The sequence below is a fragment of the Podarcis pityusensis genome (assembly GCF_964106645.2).
Source record: "Podarcis pityusensis genome assembly, chromosome: 6".
In the NCBI taxonomy this organism is placed as follows: domain Eukaryota; kingdom Metazoa; phylum Chordata; class Lepidosauria; order Squamata; family Lacertidae; genus Podarcis; species Podarcis pityusensis.
In genome coordinates this window covers 77989895-78007192 of record NC_138030.1, presented here as the reverse complement: position 1 = coordinate 78007192, position 17298 = coordinate 77989895, and the positions used below count along the sequence as shown (strand labels likewise).

At 42.8% G+C, this 17298-nt stretch overlaps 1 protein-coding gene and 1 long non-coding RNA gene across 2 annotated transcripts in view; one reads left to right on the top strand and one right to left on the bottom strand.

Moving 5' to 3' along the window:
* The window catches only part of COL11A1 (collagen type XI alpha 1 chain), a 263380-nt gene extending 255901 nt beyond the window's left edge, over positions 1-7479 (top strand). Inside the window, exons 63-64 of the mRNA XM_081008888.1 lie at positions 3231-3464; positions 6789-7479. Coding sequence (XP_080865014.1) covers positions 3231-3464; positions 6789-6935 — 381 coding nt within the window. The 3' untranslated portion in view covers positions 6936-7479. The remainder of the gene's footprint in view (positions 1-3230; positions 3465-6788) is intronic.
* Positions 57-17298, bottom strand: part of LOC308478784 — a 133316-nt gene continuing 116074 nt past the window's right edge. The window contains exons 4-5 of the long non-coding RNA XR_013987269.1: positions 1606-1721; positions 57-511 (exon numbers count right to left, since the gene is read on the bottom strand). This is a non-coding gene — a long non-coding RNA (uncharacterized lncRNA). The remainder of the gene's footprint in view (positions 512-1605; positions 1722-17298) is intronic.

Genomic DNA, 17298 nt, shown 5'->3' with positions numbered 1-17298 from the left:
CAAACATCTCTCTGTGGAGGTGGGGCTCTGAAAGCACAGCACAAAATTAATCTCAATCAGTGTGGAAAAAAACATGGTCTCTGCATGTAGATTTACTTTTCTGGGAATTACACAAGATACAACACGCCAGCAACGTATTTGACATTTTGACTGCATCCCTTTTGATCCCCACCATGGGCAATCTGCGTGCAAGTTTGTTCTGAGCGACTTTCATCGTCACATTCAGTCATTTGCCCGTAGTTTCCTTTCTGGTGCTCAGGGGTCAGGACCAAAGTGTACGCAAGGAGCTCTCTGCTGCCTGCAAGGCCTCTTCTTTCCCTTGCTCGTAGTTGCAGCTGGTTTATATTATAGTCCACTCCATCTCCAGGACTTGGGGCAGATGACAGATCATCAGGCTTAAGCTTTGCTGTATCTTTGGAGGAAACAAATTCCGCAGTTGAGGGACAGCTCCTGGGAGAATCTCTCTGTGCATCCTTGATATACAGATGGCAAAATCCAGAGCGTGTCTAACCTAGAGGCATTGAAAAAGAGCAGTGGGAAGGATTTCTTAATAAGCTGTTGCTGAGAACTTATCCAAAAATGCTGGCTTCCTGTCAGTGTTGTTGTGACAACTTACTGGAAGGGAGAGGAGTGAGGCAATGTGTAGGTGGGTCGCAGTGCAAGCATAGCAGTGGGAGCACTGGGTTGGAACTGCAGGCATGCCCACACCACACTAACTTCCCTGCCATGTTTGGCCTTCCACTACGCAGCAGCAACACTGCTGCAGAGACTCTAGCGTTGGAGCTTCAGTTTGCACTAAAGACACCCCTATACATTTTTTGCATGCACTGGCTCATATATTCAGTGTGCCCCTTGCATTTGTTTCCAGAAGAGTGCGTTCACAAAGCTTTCAGACTCTGGTATCAAGTGGATGAACCCATTTTAGTGTTAATCAGCACCTCATCGTGTTATCTGTGGACACCTCAGTCTGCAAACCTGGTGGCGACTGCATGTAAACCCAAAGCTGACTGAATAAGGTTCCAGCTGGACCAATTTGCATACAGTGATACCTCAGGTTACAGACGCTTCAGGTTACAGAAACTTCAGGTTACAGAGTCCGCTAACCCAGAAATAGTACCTCAGGTTAAGAACTTTGCTTCAGGATGAGAACAGAAATTGTGCAGCGGCAGCGGGAGGCCCCATTAGCTAAAGTGGTACCTCAGGTTAAGAACAATTTCAGGTTAAGAACGGACCTCTTAATCAGAGGTACAACTGTATGAGCTAAACAAGCTATAGCCCCCCCAAAAAATTAAAGGGAAAAAAACCTGGATGTACATTTCCAAAATATAAGATAAAAACAAATAAAGTAAAACCTACATACAGCAACAGTGTTTTGTGTTGTATAGGCTCCTATGATGTAAGTAATGGGCCCCGCCTGCTGGCCTGCTCCCTAAAATATCACTGGTTTGCTCATTTCTGTATATATGGTGCCTACATTCTGCATGTGCAAATGGCTTTAGATACCTATTAGTTCCATAAATTACCATATAGCATATATTCAACACAAAAAACAGCGACCATTTGTTGTTGACAAAGGACAGCTGGACATATAAAGGGCCCCATTACCTTCAGTAGCTTAGGGCCTCATCAAACCTAAATCCGGCCCTGAGCTGGACCTCTTCTTTAATATTATGTCATGTAGTAGTAGGTTGAATTCTTGATAACGTTTTCATTGTTATGTCCTAAACAATTAATAGAAAAATGGACATATTTTACTAACTTCAGTAGCTACAAAGATGCATTCAAAGTTAGTTTCCAACACATTATATAAATTCTGAATTTAACAGTCAACTCTGAATGCAAATGTCAATCGCTTAAATGGAATGAGGAAGCATATTTTAAAATGAAGGCAAATTTGGATTTCTTTATTTGGGGGGGGGAGACCAAAAATATTTTATATTGCATAAAACAATTTTCATCTTATTCCCAACAAAAAGCAACTGTTTTGTTTTCATGAGTTTTTCCCCCACTTATTCTCTCAGCGTAAGAAGCAATATTATTAAGTTCCAAATAGGTATTCTGGTGAGGACTTTATTTTCGCCATGTCCTTGCTGGAGAATGTATTGCTGACTGTCAAAACACATTCCCACTATGAAAGTTAAGTTATTGAAAACGTAGTACGGGTAAAAGAAATGCAGTACAAGTAAAACCCTTTTTCTTTTCTTCAGATGCTAAGTTCAGCTAAAGTGATGTACAAAAACCTGTAACTGATCTGAAGTGCTAATGAAAAAATTTTTTTGAGAACAAAACTATTTTATGATAAGCAGGAGTTTTGTGTGTGTGACACATACAGAACAGTATGTTGCTGAAGATGAAAAAGATGTTCAGATTTAAAATTCTTTTCAGCCGTTACTGTAGCTTCAGGTTGCAAAACTTCAGTTAGCATGGTCAAGTATGTAATAATAATATTGTTATTTATACCCCAGCCACTCTGGAGGGTTTCCAGCACATATAAAAACATAATAAAACACCAGACATTAAAATCTTCCAGATACAGGGAATTCAGAAGGGCACTAGTAGGCACAAGTTAAGGTCGAAGTAAATTTACCTCAGAATCTCCTTGCATGAAGAGAGCTAAAATGTCAAGGAGAAAGCAGGACCAATCAAAGGAGTTCCCTTTCACCCAGGCCCTTAAGCAAAGAGGAGAGCCTAAGATTTTGACACTTGTTAAGATTTTAGCATTTGATAAGTTTCCCAGCTTGTTTTTCTGCACATTGGACCTAAATGTGATACATTCTCACAGTTATAGAAGGCTAGAAAAGCATTATTACAAAATTCATTGTTGGAACCAGCAATGGCATGACTGGTGTTGGAAGGAAGCACGCAGCTGCACCTTTGACTTGGGGAAGCATCTAAAGCAAACTGAAGTTGTGTCTGTAGAATGACGTTTGTTTGTTTGTTGCAAGGTTGCAGGTCACCATTTGCGGTGATTTTTGGCTTCTGGTAATAGTTTGCGGCCCAAATGCGTAATCATGTAGCGCTGCCCAAAGAGGCTCTGTTTACTGATTCATAGCTTGACTGCATTCTTAATGGGACAGCAAACAGGATTGTGTCAGCTGATTTATAGGGAAGCCAGTTAATGTGTTTTTGTGTCAAGTGTAATCTTGTTTTGCACTTTAAAAGGAGAACCGACCACATGTTTATGCGCCTGTTTCATGGGGTCTATATTTTCCTTTGTTTTTACTCCTCAGCTTTCCTATGTGGATGCTGAAGGCAATTCCATTAATATGGTCCAAATGACATTCCTTAAACTACTGAGTGCCTCTGCCCGACAGAACTTCACTTATAACTGCCATCAGTCAGTGGCATGGCATGACGTGTCTTCTGACAGCTATGACAAAGCACTGAGGTTTTTAGGCTCAAACGATGAAGAGATGTCTTATGACAACAATCCTTACATCAAAGTTCTTCACGATGGCTGTGCGGTAAGTATAAGCCCTCGATACGCTTTTCTGCTTTCCTAAGCTAACCTGCCACCTTAATCAAATGAGTTCAGTTTAATGCTATCATGCATGTCTCCCAAGACCTTTCTTTAAAAACAAAAAACAAAACCATATTTCATTTCTGTAGTTAGTTCTTCACCTGCGCAGTGTCGTCTCTTTTTAAAAATAGCAATAATTAGAACACTTTTAAACTTGGGAAGATGGGAAAGTAATGTTAGCCCATAACTTAAGGAAAGACCAAAAGAATAAAATAAAATCAGACAGTAAGCTGTTCTATATGCACTGACAAGCCAAGTCACTGGAGAAAGAGGATTGAGATATAAGATAGTAATGGGAAAGCATTTGTACTCTACAGTGTGCTGCAGAAAAAGATGAATAAGAATAATGCTGCAAATGGAAGGCCCCCTTCTACCATTTTAATATAATTTCTCCCTAAAGCAGAAAATGCCAAGTGAAAGCAATACCAAAGCTTGCTTTCTTTTTTTATCTCCTCCTCTTCTTATCCGACGAGCTGCCGTTTGAAGTGGCACTGAAATCTGATACGGATAGAATGGTATTAAGGAAAGTGTGTCTGAGAAGTTTCACAAGTATTGAGACGTTACTGACGTAACCTCAAGAAGCCTGTGGGTTTCATAACATTGGCTTGATGGCCACCCTTGGGATTCGCTTCTCCTTGACTCTTGGTTCTATTTATTCAGAACAATTCCCTTTTTAAATGTGTCCCTCCATTCTTTGCCATCTCCGATGATCCCACAACCCACCCGCTTCACCAATCTGCCTCCCTCACCTCATGGAAGAATGCCATTGCTGTAGTTATTGCCCTAATGTTTGGCTTCTGGGCTTCACCCTAGGAATCTGGTTGGTCACTATGAGAAGAGAATGCTGGACTAGATGGGCTCTTCCTTTGTCCTTACCCATGACTACACTGCCCCTGTCACCCACAGTCCTTCCTCTGCCCATCCTGTTTCCCCAGCTCCCATAATTTGCATTGTTAGCTGCAGCAGTGCCTGCATTTGGTGGGAACCCCAGCCAGACATGGCATCATGGTTCCTGGAGGAAGCAAGACGTCATCCTTCCTTTTCTGTCCCTCCACATTAGACCATGGTTGGGTGAGAAGGCAATTCATCTCCAGCACATTGGCTTCCCCCACAAAATGAGTCTAGAACATTATCTAACGCACCACATTGCTCAGAGAAAGACTGGGTGTGATAAATAGATACTAGTGATAGCCACTTGAAAATTTTTCCATAGTGGCAGTGTTTTTCAATCAAAATGCAGGCTGTCATTTGAGCATTAAGATGTGCAAAAAAGTAGCATTTTATGCATCAGCTTATTAAATGTGTATGGGACGCAGGTGGCGCTGTGGTCTAAACCACTGAGCCTAGGGCTTGCCGATCAGAAGGTCAGCAGTTTGAATCTCTGCGACGGGGTGAGCTCCCATTGCTCAGTCCCAGCTCCTGCCAACCTAGCAGTTCGAAAGCATGTCAAAGTACAAGTAGATAAATAGGTACCGCTCCGGCGGGAAGGCAAACAGCATTTCCATGCACTGCTCTGGTTTCGCCAGAAGTGGCTTAGTCATGCTGGCCTCTTGACCCGGAAGCTGCCTGCGGACAAATGCCGGCTCCCTCGGCCAGTAAAGCGAGATGAGCGCCGCAACCCCAGAGTCATCTGCAACTGGACTTAACAGTCTGAGGCACCTGAAAGTCCTATCTGCTTTTCCATTACCAAGTTGCAGCTGTATCTCTTTGCCAGATGGTCAACGCCTACATTCTTGGTGTTGGTACTCAACGAGGATAATCTCCAGGTTTGCTTTCTGGTCTCTTTCACTGTAACCCATAGCCTACTTGATTCTAGACCATGGAAATTGCCAGCTCATAGTGCCTTCAGATCCAACCTTGGCAGCAATTAGGCTTGGGTATGGGAGTGAGGTGGAGAAGCTCCCATTGGCAGTAAAGGAAGCTTTTCTGTAAGACTAATTACCATATGTGGAGCAATCTGAGGAGATCATAGTGCATGGGGAGGGGAGGCTGAATCCTTCCTTCCCCTGCTGTGAGCCCCCTTTAAAAAGACCCATATGCACACAGCAGTTTGGTGCCATGGGAGCTTTTTTCCTAAGTCTAATCACCATTAATGCCTTGATTTTCACCAAGAAGGGGGGTGGGGGATGCTCCTGTTCTCTGCTAGTTCTAACCCAAACCACCAGGCCTACCCATTCCATGTACAGTGGTACCTCGGTTTTTGAACAGCTTAGTTCATGAACAACTTGGAATTCGAACGCCGCAAACCTGGAAGTAGGTGTTCCGGTTTGCGAACTTTTTCGGAATCCGAACTGTTCCATTTTGAGTGCCCCCGCTCCTGCTTGCACGGGAGTAGGAGCGGGATTGGGGCAGCTCAGCTGGGGAATACAAAGCCTCCACTTCCCAGTCCCGCTCCTGCTTGCATGCGAGTAGGAGCTGGATTGGGGCTGCTCACCTGGAGAGATGCAGGCTCCGTCACACTTTTCCATTGAGGGGTGTGTTCACCTCAACAGAGGGGTGGCAATGTGGAGGCTGCCTCAGTGGCAGTTTAGGGGCTCTCAGATGCAGCTGCCAGGCTGCCTCCACCTTCGCCAACCCAGCAACTATTCCACCTGGCTGCCTTCAGGTGGTGCAGGGGCTCTGATGCTGAGGCCCAGCCGCGAACCCCTCAATGGAAAGTGTGATGGAGCCTGCACCTCCCCAGCTGAGCTGCCCCATCCAGCTCCTACCCGTGTGCAAGCAGGAGCAGGGGCAGGGATCTCTCAGCTGAGCATTTAAAATTAAAACCGAAACTATCCAGAAAACCACAAAGCCAACAAACTTGCAACTCATGAAAAGGCAGCAACACAACAAATTGAAAAAAGGAAACCAACCACAAATGAATCAAAATCACAAGAAAACATCACTGACCCAAACCCTAATTCTAATCCTTACCCTAACACTAACCCAATCCAAAAAGTTAACCCTAACCCTAACCCAGAAATGGTCTTGTTAGATAGTAAAATTCATGTTAAATTGCTGTTTTAGAGGTTGTTTTTAAAAGTCTGGAACGGATTAATTCATTTTGCATTACTTTCTATGGAAAAGCACGCCTTGGTTTTGGAACGCTTTGGTTTTAGAACGGACTTCCGAAACGGATTAAGTTTGAGAAGCAAGCTAGCACTGTATATAGCCCTTGACATAAGGAAGGTTCCCCAGCCCTATTACGGACAATCTAGGAGAAATTTATGGGTCTTTACTGCATTAAGTGACAACTTACTTTCATTTTGGTTTGTGTGTTTTTTTACAGACACGAAAAGGCTATGCAAAGACTGTTCTTGAAATTGATACTCCCAAAATTGACCAAGTGCCTATTTTTGATGTGATGATTAATGACTTTGGTGATCAGAATCAGAAGTTTGGATTTGAAATTGGCCCCGTCTGTTTCCTTGGTTAAGCTTAGAAACAAAGAGAAGATCGTCAACAAAGAAAAAATGCACCTTGGTGCTACCCACCAACCCCACTTGATGCCACATGCAAGTTTTGAATAAGAATGGAATAGAAAAATATGTCTCACCATGTATGTACATCTTCTCTAGAAAACACCTGTTGCCCCAGTAGGACCAGATTCACATGACTTAAACTTGTTTGGCCCATTATGAAGGATCCTGCGGCAGAGACAGACAACGAGGGTAAATTATCTGAAAATCCTCCAACATCCCATTCCGCCCCAAGCCACCTGCCCCTCCCTTGATATTTTGGTGCTGTAAAATTGAATGTCATGGTGCTCCTTCCATTACAACATAAGAGGTGCTAAGAAGGTATGTTTAATAAACTGTAATTATTCTATGTACAGTACAACGCTGTCCTTTCTGTGTCCATTTCCAAAACTTGCATGTGTCCCTGAATCGCAACTGGCTCTTCTGTTATAATGATTTCAAAATTATGTTGTCAATACTGCGTATGTATTATGAAAAAATAAAGTTGTAATTTCCAGTGAATCCAATCCCATATTTTTTCTGATTAATAATATTAATATTAATAATAAAAAAACCCTTTGTATATATTGCTGTTCAAGAGCTCTGTTATTTGTAGTCACCAGGAAAAGCTCAGGTGGCAGAACTGGAAACATTTTAGTAACACACGTCTCTACTGTTACTGCTTTGTGATAAAGAATTCCAAGAAGGAAAGTACCAATTGAGGTGCTGTTCCGTGGTGCTATACCTCAGACTTTTTTCCTTTTCCTTTTCTGATGCCAGGGAATTTCAAGAATATATATATTGATATATGCCTAAAATAAGCAGGTTTTATGTTTGGGAATGGGAAACATGTATGGTTAAAATGAAAATGTGATGCAGGGCCTCTTCTGATGCTACTTTTAGGGTGTGGGACAGCATTTCTCAACCTGTGGGTCCCCAGATGTTGTTGAACTACAACTCCCATCACCCCTAGCTAGCAAGGCCAGAGCTCAGGGATGATGGGAGTTGTAGTCCAACAATATCTGGGGACCCACAGGTTGAGAACCGCTGGTGTGGGAGCTGTTGGTGCATGAGATCTTCCTGTTCCTCTCTGGTAATATTGGGAGGCTGAGGCCATGTAGAAGGAGTCTATTCTGTGGCTCCTTGCTACATCAGTGTTACTGCTCATCCCCAAAACTGGAGCAACATGGCTATGTGGAGGAGCTGCCCCATGATCTCTCACGTGGAGAGATGTTACCAGAGCTAGGTGGAGAAGCATGCATGCTTTGCTTGCCATGCCCTACAGACAGCATCAAAAAGAGGCCCTCAAATAACCTGTCATGGGAGTCGTCTTCAGACATTCAGAGAAAATATATGATGCTCAAACTGGGGCAGGATGTGGGCGTTAGGTGCATGTGGATCCACCTCCAAGCTTTCTGAAGGGGCCTTCTAAGTGTGTACATGCTTAGCAGACTCCTTGCAACGTGGAACCCTGAAAATGCAAGAAAGCTGAGAGGGGGAGCAGGTATTTCCAATGCACATAGGAACATCAGGGAAACAGCCAGTGTGCATGTCTAACCCACCCACCCACCCCAACTGAGCCCACATGCATTATTTTTGAATACCCGGAGAAGCCTATGGCCATTCCGTTTCTTGTACCTCACCTGAATTTTGTCGCATAGATACTGAAACCAGATTCTAAACCATTATTTATGGATTGTGTCCCCATCAGTTGTCTGATGGAATTACACCATTATATGTGAGCCAAGATTAATAATTCCTGCCCTGGACATCATTCAATATAAGAAGTCTCAGATTCTATCCTCTCATCCCCATCAGTATTTATTTTCTTGAGTCCCAGTCAAGGAATATTAGAGCCCAACAGAAAGCCGTATATCAAGAAAGTAGGATGGTGAGAGTAGGATTGCCAATATTTATACCAGCTCCAGTAGATGTGTCTCTTAAGACGTTGATGCTTGATGAGCTTGATGAGCAGATATTAGCATGAAAAGCTTCACCTGTTGATTTCTGCAGACCCAGCTGCTTGTTAAAGGTGCTAGTAGACCAGGTCAAGTTATTGCTTGTGGGGTTGTTTTGGCCAATTGGTGCTGAATACTGTCAGTACTGATCATCCTTTCAGTGGTTTGCAGGAAGAGGAGGAAGACCACCCCATGCACATGCTCCATGTTCTGGATATGTAGTCCTAGAATCTGTTACCCCCTCAGTAAAGGAGATGCAGGAGTAGAAATATGGGTCTACTCATGAATACCCTTTGCTGGACTGTGGCAAATTAAGTCCAGGTCATGTGATTCTACCTAGCTGCCAAGCAACCAACGAGGAAACAGCTAGCTATAGAACTTATTTTCTGACCCTAACAATCATAATTTGCAATGCATCCCCCACCCCACAACCACCCCGTGGCTAATCTGCCCTGGCCTCAACACATTTTTCTCTCTCCAGGTAGTCAGACATAGATATTAACTTAAAAACGCAAATCCTTTTGTACTTATTTTTCATAATATATGTAAGACTTGAAAAATAAATGTTTGTTACTATTTCTTATATAAATTTGTTTAAATTAATTGATATCAGATTCAACTAGCTCGTTTTCAGCTGTTTTTTTTAAATCATGCATACATTTTATATGTACAACAGATTTTAAAGTCAACCGTTTGCTGTTCAGAATTCCTTTTTAAAAAAAACACCAAAGTTTGTAACTTTCACCTCAAAGAGGGAAAAATATACATTTTATTAATAAAATCAAGTCTTGTCTACCTGGACTGATCATTCTGTTTCTTAGACATATAGGAAATGTTATCTCTACTTCAGTAACACAGTGATATTCTGGTTCTAGATAATCCATCACATGTACCAAGGAATACAGATCAAAACCATTCCTAAATATCACAGCAAACGCAATTAAAAAAAAACAACCCTCAAAATCTCCAAATTCTCAGCTTCAAAACTGGAGTTTGGGTCTTTATTTTATTCCATCTGATTCTATCTGCTGTCTCCTCTTCACATTAGTCTCCCAAGTCACTCAGCATGACCTACACAGATTCTCCCTCTTTAGCGGGTTGTGGCTTTTAAGGCATTTGTACACTGAGTAAAACTATACAATAAATTCATACAATTTTCTGCCTGTAATTCACCTTCCAAGCCAAAAATGCGGGCTGTATGCACTGTTAGTCCTACAGAGTCAACCCATCGAGCATGGGTTGATTTAGGGTTAATGAGCATGGCTTAGGGTCATTATATTCAACAGGTCTACTCTGAGTACAGCTTTCTTGGCTACAACCCTCGATTTTCAGTGAGGCAGTTTCATTATGACAGCTACCAGCATACTTACTCCAAGTACAAGAGCTACATATTCTGCCCATGATCCAGAGGTCCACCAGTGCTTAGATACACCTAGATTATTTAAAATCATAGAGTTGGAAAGGACCCTGGCAGTTATCTACATTCCCTGCAATGTAGGAATCTCAACTAAACGATCCATGACAGGTGGCCGTCCAACCTCTACTTCACATTCATGCCACTGTTGAGGGGACAGCTCCCTAGATGCAAACAGTTGCTGAGATACTCTGGTCAAAATGCTGTGGAGATTAGGCCAGCCTTCACCAATCTAGAGCCCTCTAGATGTTTTGGACAACAGCCCAGGCCAGCACGGGCAATAGCCAGGAATGATGGGAGTTGTAATCCAAAAATATGGAAGGCACCAGGTTGGCAAAGACTGAACTAAATGGCACATACACACATCCTCACTATTTTGTGGTGCAGGTGACTATGTTCTCCATCTACACACCTATATAGTATGATATTTTTTTCTCTGTTTAAAAACCTAGACAAATCAATTAAACAATGTTCCTGGTCATGATGATAATCAACTGATTTTTTAAATAAAAAAATACCAATTAATTGATTTTGTCCGCTAGAAGGGTGGTCATCATTAAATTTCAGCAAGCTTGGTTGCTAACATAGCTTTTGGTCACAGTCTGGAAAACAAAATTGTATTGACTAAACCTGAAAGTGTCAGCAGAAACTGTTTCACTTGCCAAAAAGAGATACTAGTTTGGAGTTCTTGGTTTTTTTTAAAAAAGGCTTCAAAGTGGAATTGTTAATTCTTATTGAGAAATCCTGGCTTCATGAAATACTGTGTCAAAATTAAATTGACTTTTCCAGAGGTAGATGGAGCTTAATCCCTAACCTTTTCACAATGACTGGAATTAAGATTTTCACAATTATTAGAGGCGGCAGAGAAGCATTTTCAGCTGTGTAGAAGAAAAATCATTAATGCCATTTTTATATCACCTTACATATTTTATTAACTCACTCTCTCCAATTCAGAACCCTGTGCACTGCAATGTGTACCTGATGTTCTTCTGAAAGGATGATTCTGGATTTACTGCAGTGGGGGAGAAGGGTAGGAACAGATGGATCTATTTCACACTTTTACCCATAGCTCCTTTACTTATGAGTAGCAAAGTAGCAATAATCAAAATAAAAAAATCCTTCCAGTAGCACCTTTAAGACCAACTAAGTTAGTTCTTGGTATGAGCTTTCGTGTGCAAGCACACTTTTTCAGATACACTTCTTTAGTGTGTATCTGAAGAAGTGTGCTTGCACACGAAAGCTCATACCAAGAACTAACTTAGTTGGTCTTAAAGGTGCTACTGGAAGGATTTTTTTATTTTGACTATGGCAGACCAACACGGCTACCTATCTGTAAAAGTAGCAATAAGTCAGGGTTCCATCATTACAAGCATTTCTGCTTGGGCAACAGGACTTCCTACCTCTCTCCCACACCATCTCCACAATCTTTTTTTTAGATGTCCTCTCAAGATTCCAGAGATGATTTGGGGAGGGTGGGTGGTACTCAGGTGGGGAAAAGAGAGGGGAAAGTTATTTTACCCAAGCAGAAATTCCTTGGGCTGTTGGGATGCATTACTTGGCTACTACCCTTCGTTTCCACATAAATCTGCAAGTTTTTTTGGGGGGGGGGCGGTTTACCAAAACACAAATTTTGACACATTTAGGCTGCAGTCCTATTATGGGGGCAGAATCTGAAGATGGTTCAGCCATGATATCCAAATCTTTGTCAGGTTCAAGATGGCCAAATGGGAGGTTCTAAGAAAAAAAAAAATGTATTTCCATCCACTTCTAGGCTGGATTTCTTCCCCCCACCCCCCAAAAAAAACATTAGACTTCCACTTAAAAATAGGAGGACAAAATGGGTAGAAAGAGAGAGATTTCATTTGGGGGCATATCAAGGGATCAGGATAGCTTTGGATTCCAGCCATTTCCCACTCCTCCATGATACTCCACCAAACTGTCCCAAACACACCTCCTTTGAGGATCTGCCCATGCCAAACATCTGCTGAGCCAATATTTTGGAGGTTAGTAGTTAAGAGGGGGAAATCAGCATTCTCCAGTGTGAGAATGCTGTTTCCTGTGCTGGAGAGGGGTGTCCAATTTATTCTATGGCTCCTGGAATGACCCCACTGCCCTGGGAACATTGGCTTGCATTCCTGAGCTGGTCAGAAGATTCAGAGTACAAAACAGCTATGGTCTGATCTACAGATTCATCCAACAGATAGAGAATGGGACGTTTTGTATTGGGATTTTCAAAGTCTGAATCCCTGAACCATCCCCAAGGAGAGCATCCCTTAAGCAACATTCCCTTAAGCAACATTGAATGCTATTTCCACTAAAGTGGGTGTAATGATCTTTCAGAGTGAGGGAGCTCCGTATTGACAATGGAGCTCCTCCCTGGGTAATGATGATTTGGTCCAGATGATATGGTGAATGGCAAAGCTGAACCCAAGGCTGAGGTTCTGTGTTTATATTTCTGATTAACATGTGTGTTTCCCATTTGAAATGAAAGTAGATATGTACATATCACTAGGTTACAAGATTGGCTTCAGTCTAATGGCTTTGAATTGTATACATATCATCCTGTATATGGGGACTTCCTCTTTTCTTTTATGTATATGTTTCTGTCCCCTTCTAGAATCAAAGGAGACCCTGTAAACATGGGGATATTGTACTCAATGTTCGGAATATATTTGCAATACTCTAATTTGCATTTATTGCTCTGAAATGGTAAACCCCAGCTGAGACCAATATTTTAAGGATTAAACAATACCCCAGTTTGGTGTTTGGTTACAGTTCATTAAATTTAGATAGTAGCAAACACAGAGAGAGTAGAATTACAAAGCTTTACAAATTTAAACAAACCACAGAACGTCAAATGCAGAACACACTATAAAAACTCAAGAGGCTCAAGGTAACTTTTCCTGTGCATTACAGAATGGTAATGATTATGACTACAAGCAGCAGAAGATTCCAACATAAATAGGAGGGGGGATGGGACAAGAATGGGCTGAATCCAAGTAAATCACATTAAATTTACCCTGAGTATGATTTACGGTGGTACCTTGGGTTACAGACACTACAGGTTACAGACTCCGCTAACCCAGAAATAGTACCTCAGGTTAAGAACTTTGCTTCAGGATGAGAAAAGAAATCGCGTGGCAGAGCGGCAGCAGCGGGAGGCCACATTAGCTAAAGTTTCAGGTTCAGAATGAATTAATGAATGAACAGTTTCAGGTTCAGAATGAATTAAGTTCTTAACCCGAGGTACCACTGTAAATGGATTTGACCCAATATTGAAGCCCAATAGCTTAAACGTGCTTAGGATTGGCTCAGTGGTGTCATATTAATAAATAGTTCATTGTTTAACCTGATACTCAGGGAATCTCAAGTACAGTGGTACCTCGGGTTACATACGCTTCAGGTTACATATGCTTCAGGTTACAGACTCCGCTAACCCAAAAATAATACCTTGGGTTAAGAACTTTGCTTCAGGATGAGAACAGAAATCATGCTCCAGCGGCGCGGCGGCAGCAGGAGGCCCCATTAGCTAAAGTGGTGCTTCAGGTTAAGAACAGTTTCAGGTTAAGAATGGACCTCTGGAACGAATTAAGTACTTAACTCGAGGTACCACTGTATAGTTTTATTAGCATTGTATCCGGAAAGCATCCAGGAATTTGTGACCTGGGGGTCTCGTGGACCTAGGGCTGGACTCCTCACCTTTAGGGGCTAAGCCCATGAGCTCTGAGGAGGCGATGTAGTGAGCGATGGAGCTGTCCCTCAACACCAACCCTCAATTATCTATCTCTGTAAGAAACCACAGTGTATTGTGCTATCACCTATCTCAAACATCTTGGTGGGATGCCAGGGTTCCTCCGAGAGCACTAACACTAACAGCCAAGGGTCTGGAAGGGTGGCGACTGACTCCTGTTGAACCGCAGCAAAGCCACACCCCCTCACCCATGATGTCCAAGCAAGCAGTTACTAAATTGAGCAAGGCTTTGAACTACAAGAGATTTCTCCAAGTTCAGGCGGGGCTAGCCACTCAGACTGAGCCACAGCCCTAATTAAGAATCTATCTAGAGGTCTATCCTGATGAAAACAGGTATGAGCTTCTTGGGCTTGCGTGTGAGTTGCCAGTCTGAGCTTCACTTGGAGCTGTCCAAGGTTCTGTCAAAATCAGAAGTCCTGCTGGAAAACTACGCTTGGGTTTGTCACACAGTTTGTCACCACAGCCTGGAATTCAACACGGATGCCTTAGGACACGGGTGTCAAACACAAGGCCCGCGGGCCGAATCCGGCCTGCCAGACCTCGTCATGTGGCCCGTGTAGCCGCCGCCGGCCGCCGGCCGCCAGCCTTCACCTTTTATTCTCGCTTTTTTTTTTGACACAAGAAAGCCGCCTCTTCAGCGCATGCGTGGCAGCCTACAAGCCAAAGAACGTCTGCCCTCTAGCGGCGCCGGCCGTTCTACACAGGAAACCTCCACTTTACATGCATTCAGGAAACCTCCACTTGTTTTTATATTGAGCGCATGCCGGTCCTTTGAGGGTGACCAAACTGCTGATGCGGCCCCCGATGAATTTGAGTTTGACACCCCTGCCTTAGGATAATTATAGTTAAGTTCAAACTACCTCCCACAAAATCACAAAGCATGGCTAGTTCTGACTGGTGATTATAGGGGTCCTTGATATAAGTATTCTGAGAGTGTGAGAAGAAATATAAATCATCCATAATAAAGAATCTCCCTTGGATTGCATGAGGGACTCCCCAAAATTATCTCATTGCAAAACAGATTTTTTTTTGGGGGGGGGATTCCCAATGTAATCCAAGGTCTGCCTCCCCACCCATCCTTTAACCAGTGCCTAAACTAGGCAGAAACCACATTTTCTGGGAAAATAGCTCAGTGATAGAGCACATGCTTCACTGCACACATAAGGACCCTGGAAACTCTATTTTAAAGTAATAATCAGGAAGCAGATGGTGTCAAAGACCCCTCTTTGCCTGAGACCTGTCAGTCAGAATAGAGAATTCAGCACTTGGGGGATCAATAGTCTGACCTAAGCAGCCATATTAAACAACAGCATCAATTTCCATTCATTTTAATCATTCATTTTAGTTTTCAGTGCAATCCTCTCACCTCTCCACACACAAAAACTACGCCAGGCATTCCCAAACTGTTGTCCTCAATAAGGTGGTGTATCACAGGTCTGAAGAACACTTTCAGCTTGAATTCAATTTGTAGTACAATAAAGCACAACAAGTGAAATAAAACAAGCAATAAAAATATCATTAAAAAAAACAACCATACAGTGTCTAGCACATTACAATGGCTAAATCAGGCAGAAAAATTATTAAGTGGTCTGTCAAGACCCTCAGCAATTTTCATGTGGCCTATGGGGGAGGGGAATTATGTAGCACTCGATTATGTACATGTATACACAGGATCCTAAACAATCCTATTAAACAGCCAGGCCTATTGAGTTCAGTTGGAATTACCTTAGCCACAATCCTAACCAAGTCTAATCAGGAGTCCAATTTAATTCAGAGGCACTGAATTCAAGAGAGGGATTCAGCACTGCAGCTTTTGTCACATTCTGCGCAAGTGATTGATACTGACTAATGTCAAGCTTTGGAAAGCTCGATTTATATTTCATGCAGTGTCACCATTTATATACTGACTTAGCTTCCTTAAAAAAACACACACACATTCTGATTGCCGACATTACACTCCCTGGTGGCTGGGGGGGAAATTGTTGCTCAGACTCATCTTGTATTTCCTCCATAGCACCAAGCAGGGGGCGGATAATCATTCCAGCTTCTTCGTGATTTTAAAACAAAAACATCTGTGCTGAGAAGCTGTAGTCAGATAACACAAAAATGAGAAATTAATCACTTGCCTAAGTATACTGTAAACACAAGGCTGGGTAGAACATTTATCACCATTCTGCCTCCTGCTTACTTTAGGGGAGAGTGAGCTTAATTACTTTCCCAGTATTCCCTACCCCTTTCTAATCAAGAAAGAGAATAAAGAAAAGTTTTCATTGGTTCTCAAATATTAACATTCCGTTTTGTCAGTTAAATGCGGCAAAGGGAAAATATCCAGTTTTCTTTTTCTAAAATGATGCCCCTTGCTCTGGATACTGCAGTAGCCTGAACTACTTGGAGCACCCAGGAGTCATCAAATTGATGCTTCCTGCAGTAGGCAGCCAGCCTGGGTCCTTAAATAACAGTGAAAGCAGAGCTGTCACTGAGAGAGGAAGCTAAGGTATTACCATCTCAGTGGGGGAGGGACCAGGGCATGGAAGGTAAATTGCCTGCCAATTTAAAGAAGGAAGCTTGCTTTCTCCAAGTGCAAGATTGCCTAGAAATAGAAAGCTCTTTCAGACAATCCTTGCCAACAGTAGGGCTGTATTCCTAGGCACAGTTTTGGGAGAGTAGACTCATTGAATTCAGTGAGACTGACTCCTAGGACTCCACAAGAGTGCACCATCAGTCTTGGATAGCTCAACAGAGGAATCACCACATGCCTCACCGATACAAAAATAAAATGATCTCAGGAGTATCCTAAAGAGATGGTAAGGTAAAGGGACCCCTCCCCATTAGGTCCAGTCGTGGCCGACTCTGGGGTTGCAGCGCTCATCTCGCTTTATTAGCTGAAGGATCTGGCGTACAGCTTCCGGGTCATGTGGCCAGCATGACTAAGCCGCTTCTGGCAAACCAGAGCAGCACACGGAAAGGCCATTTACCTTCCCGCCGGAGTGGTACCTATTTATCTACTTGCACTTTGACGTGTTTTCAAACTGCTAGATTGGCAGGAGCAGGGACCGAGCAACGGGAGCTCACCCCGTCAGGGGGATTCGAACCGCCGACCTTCTGATCAGCCAGTCCTAGGCTCTGTGGTTTAACCCACAGCGCCACCCGCATCCCTCAAAAGAGATGGTAGACTGCTGCAAAAGAGTGTGAATCTAGTGCATGTATTTTATATGTGC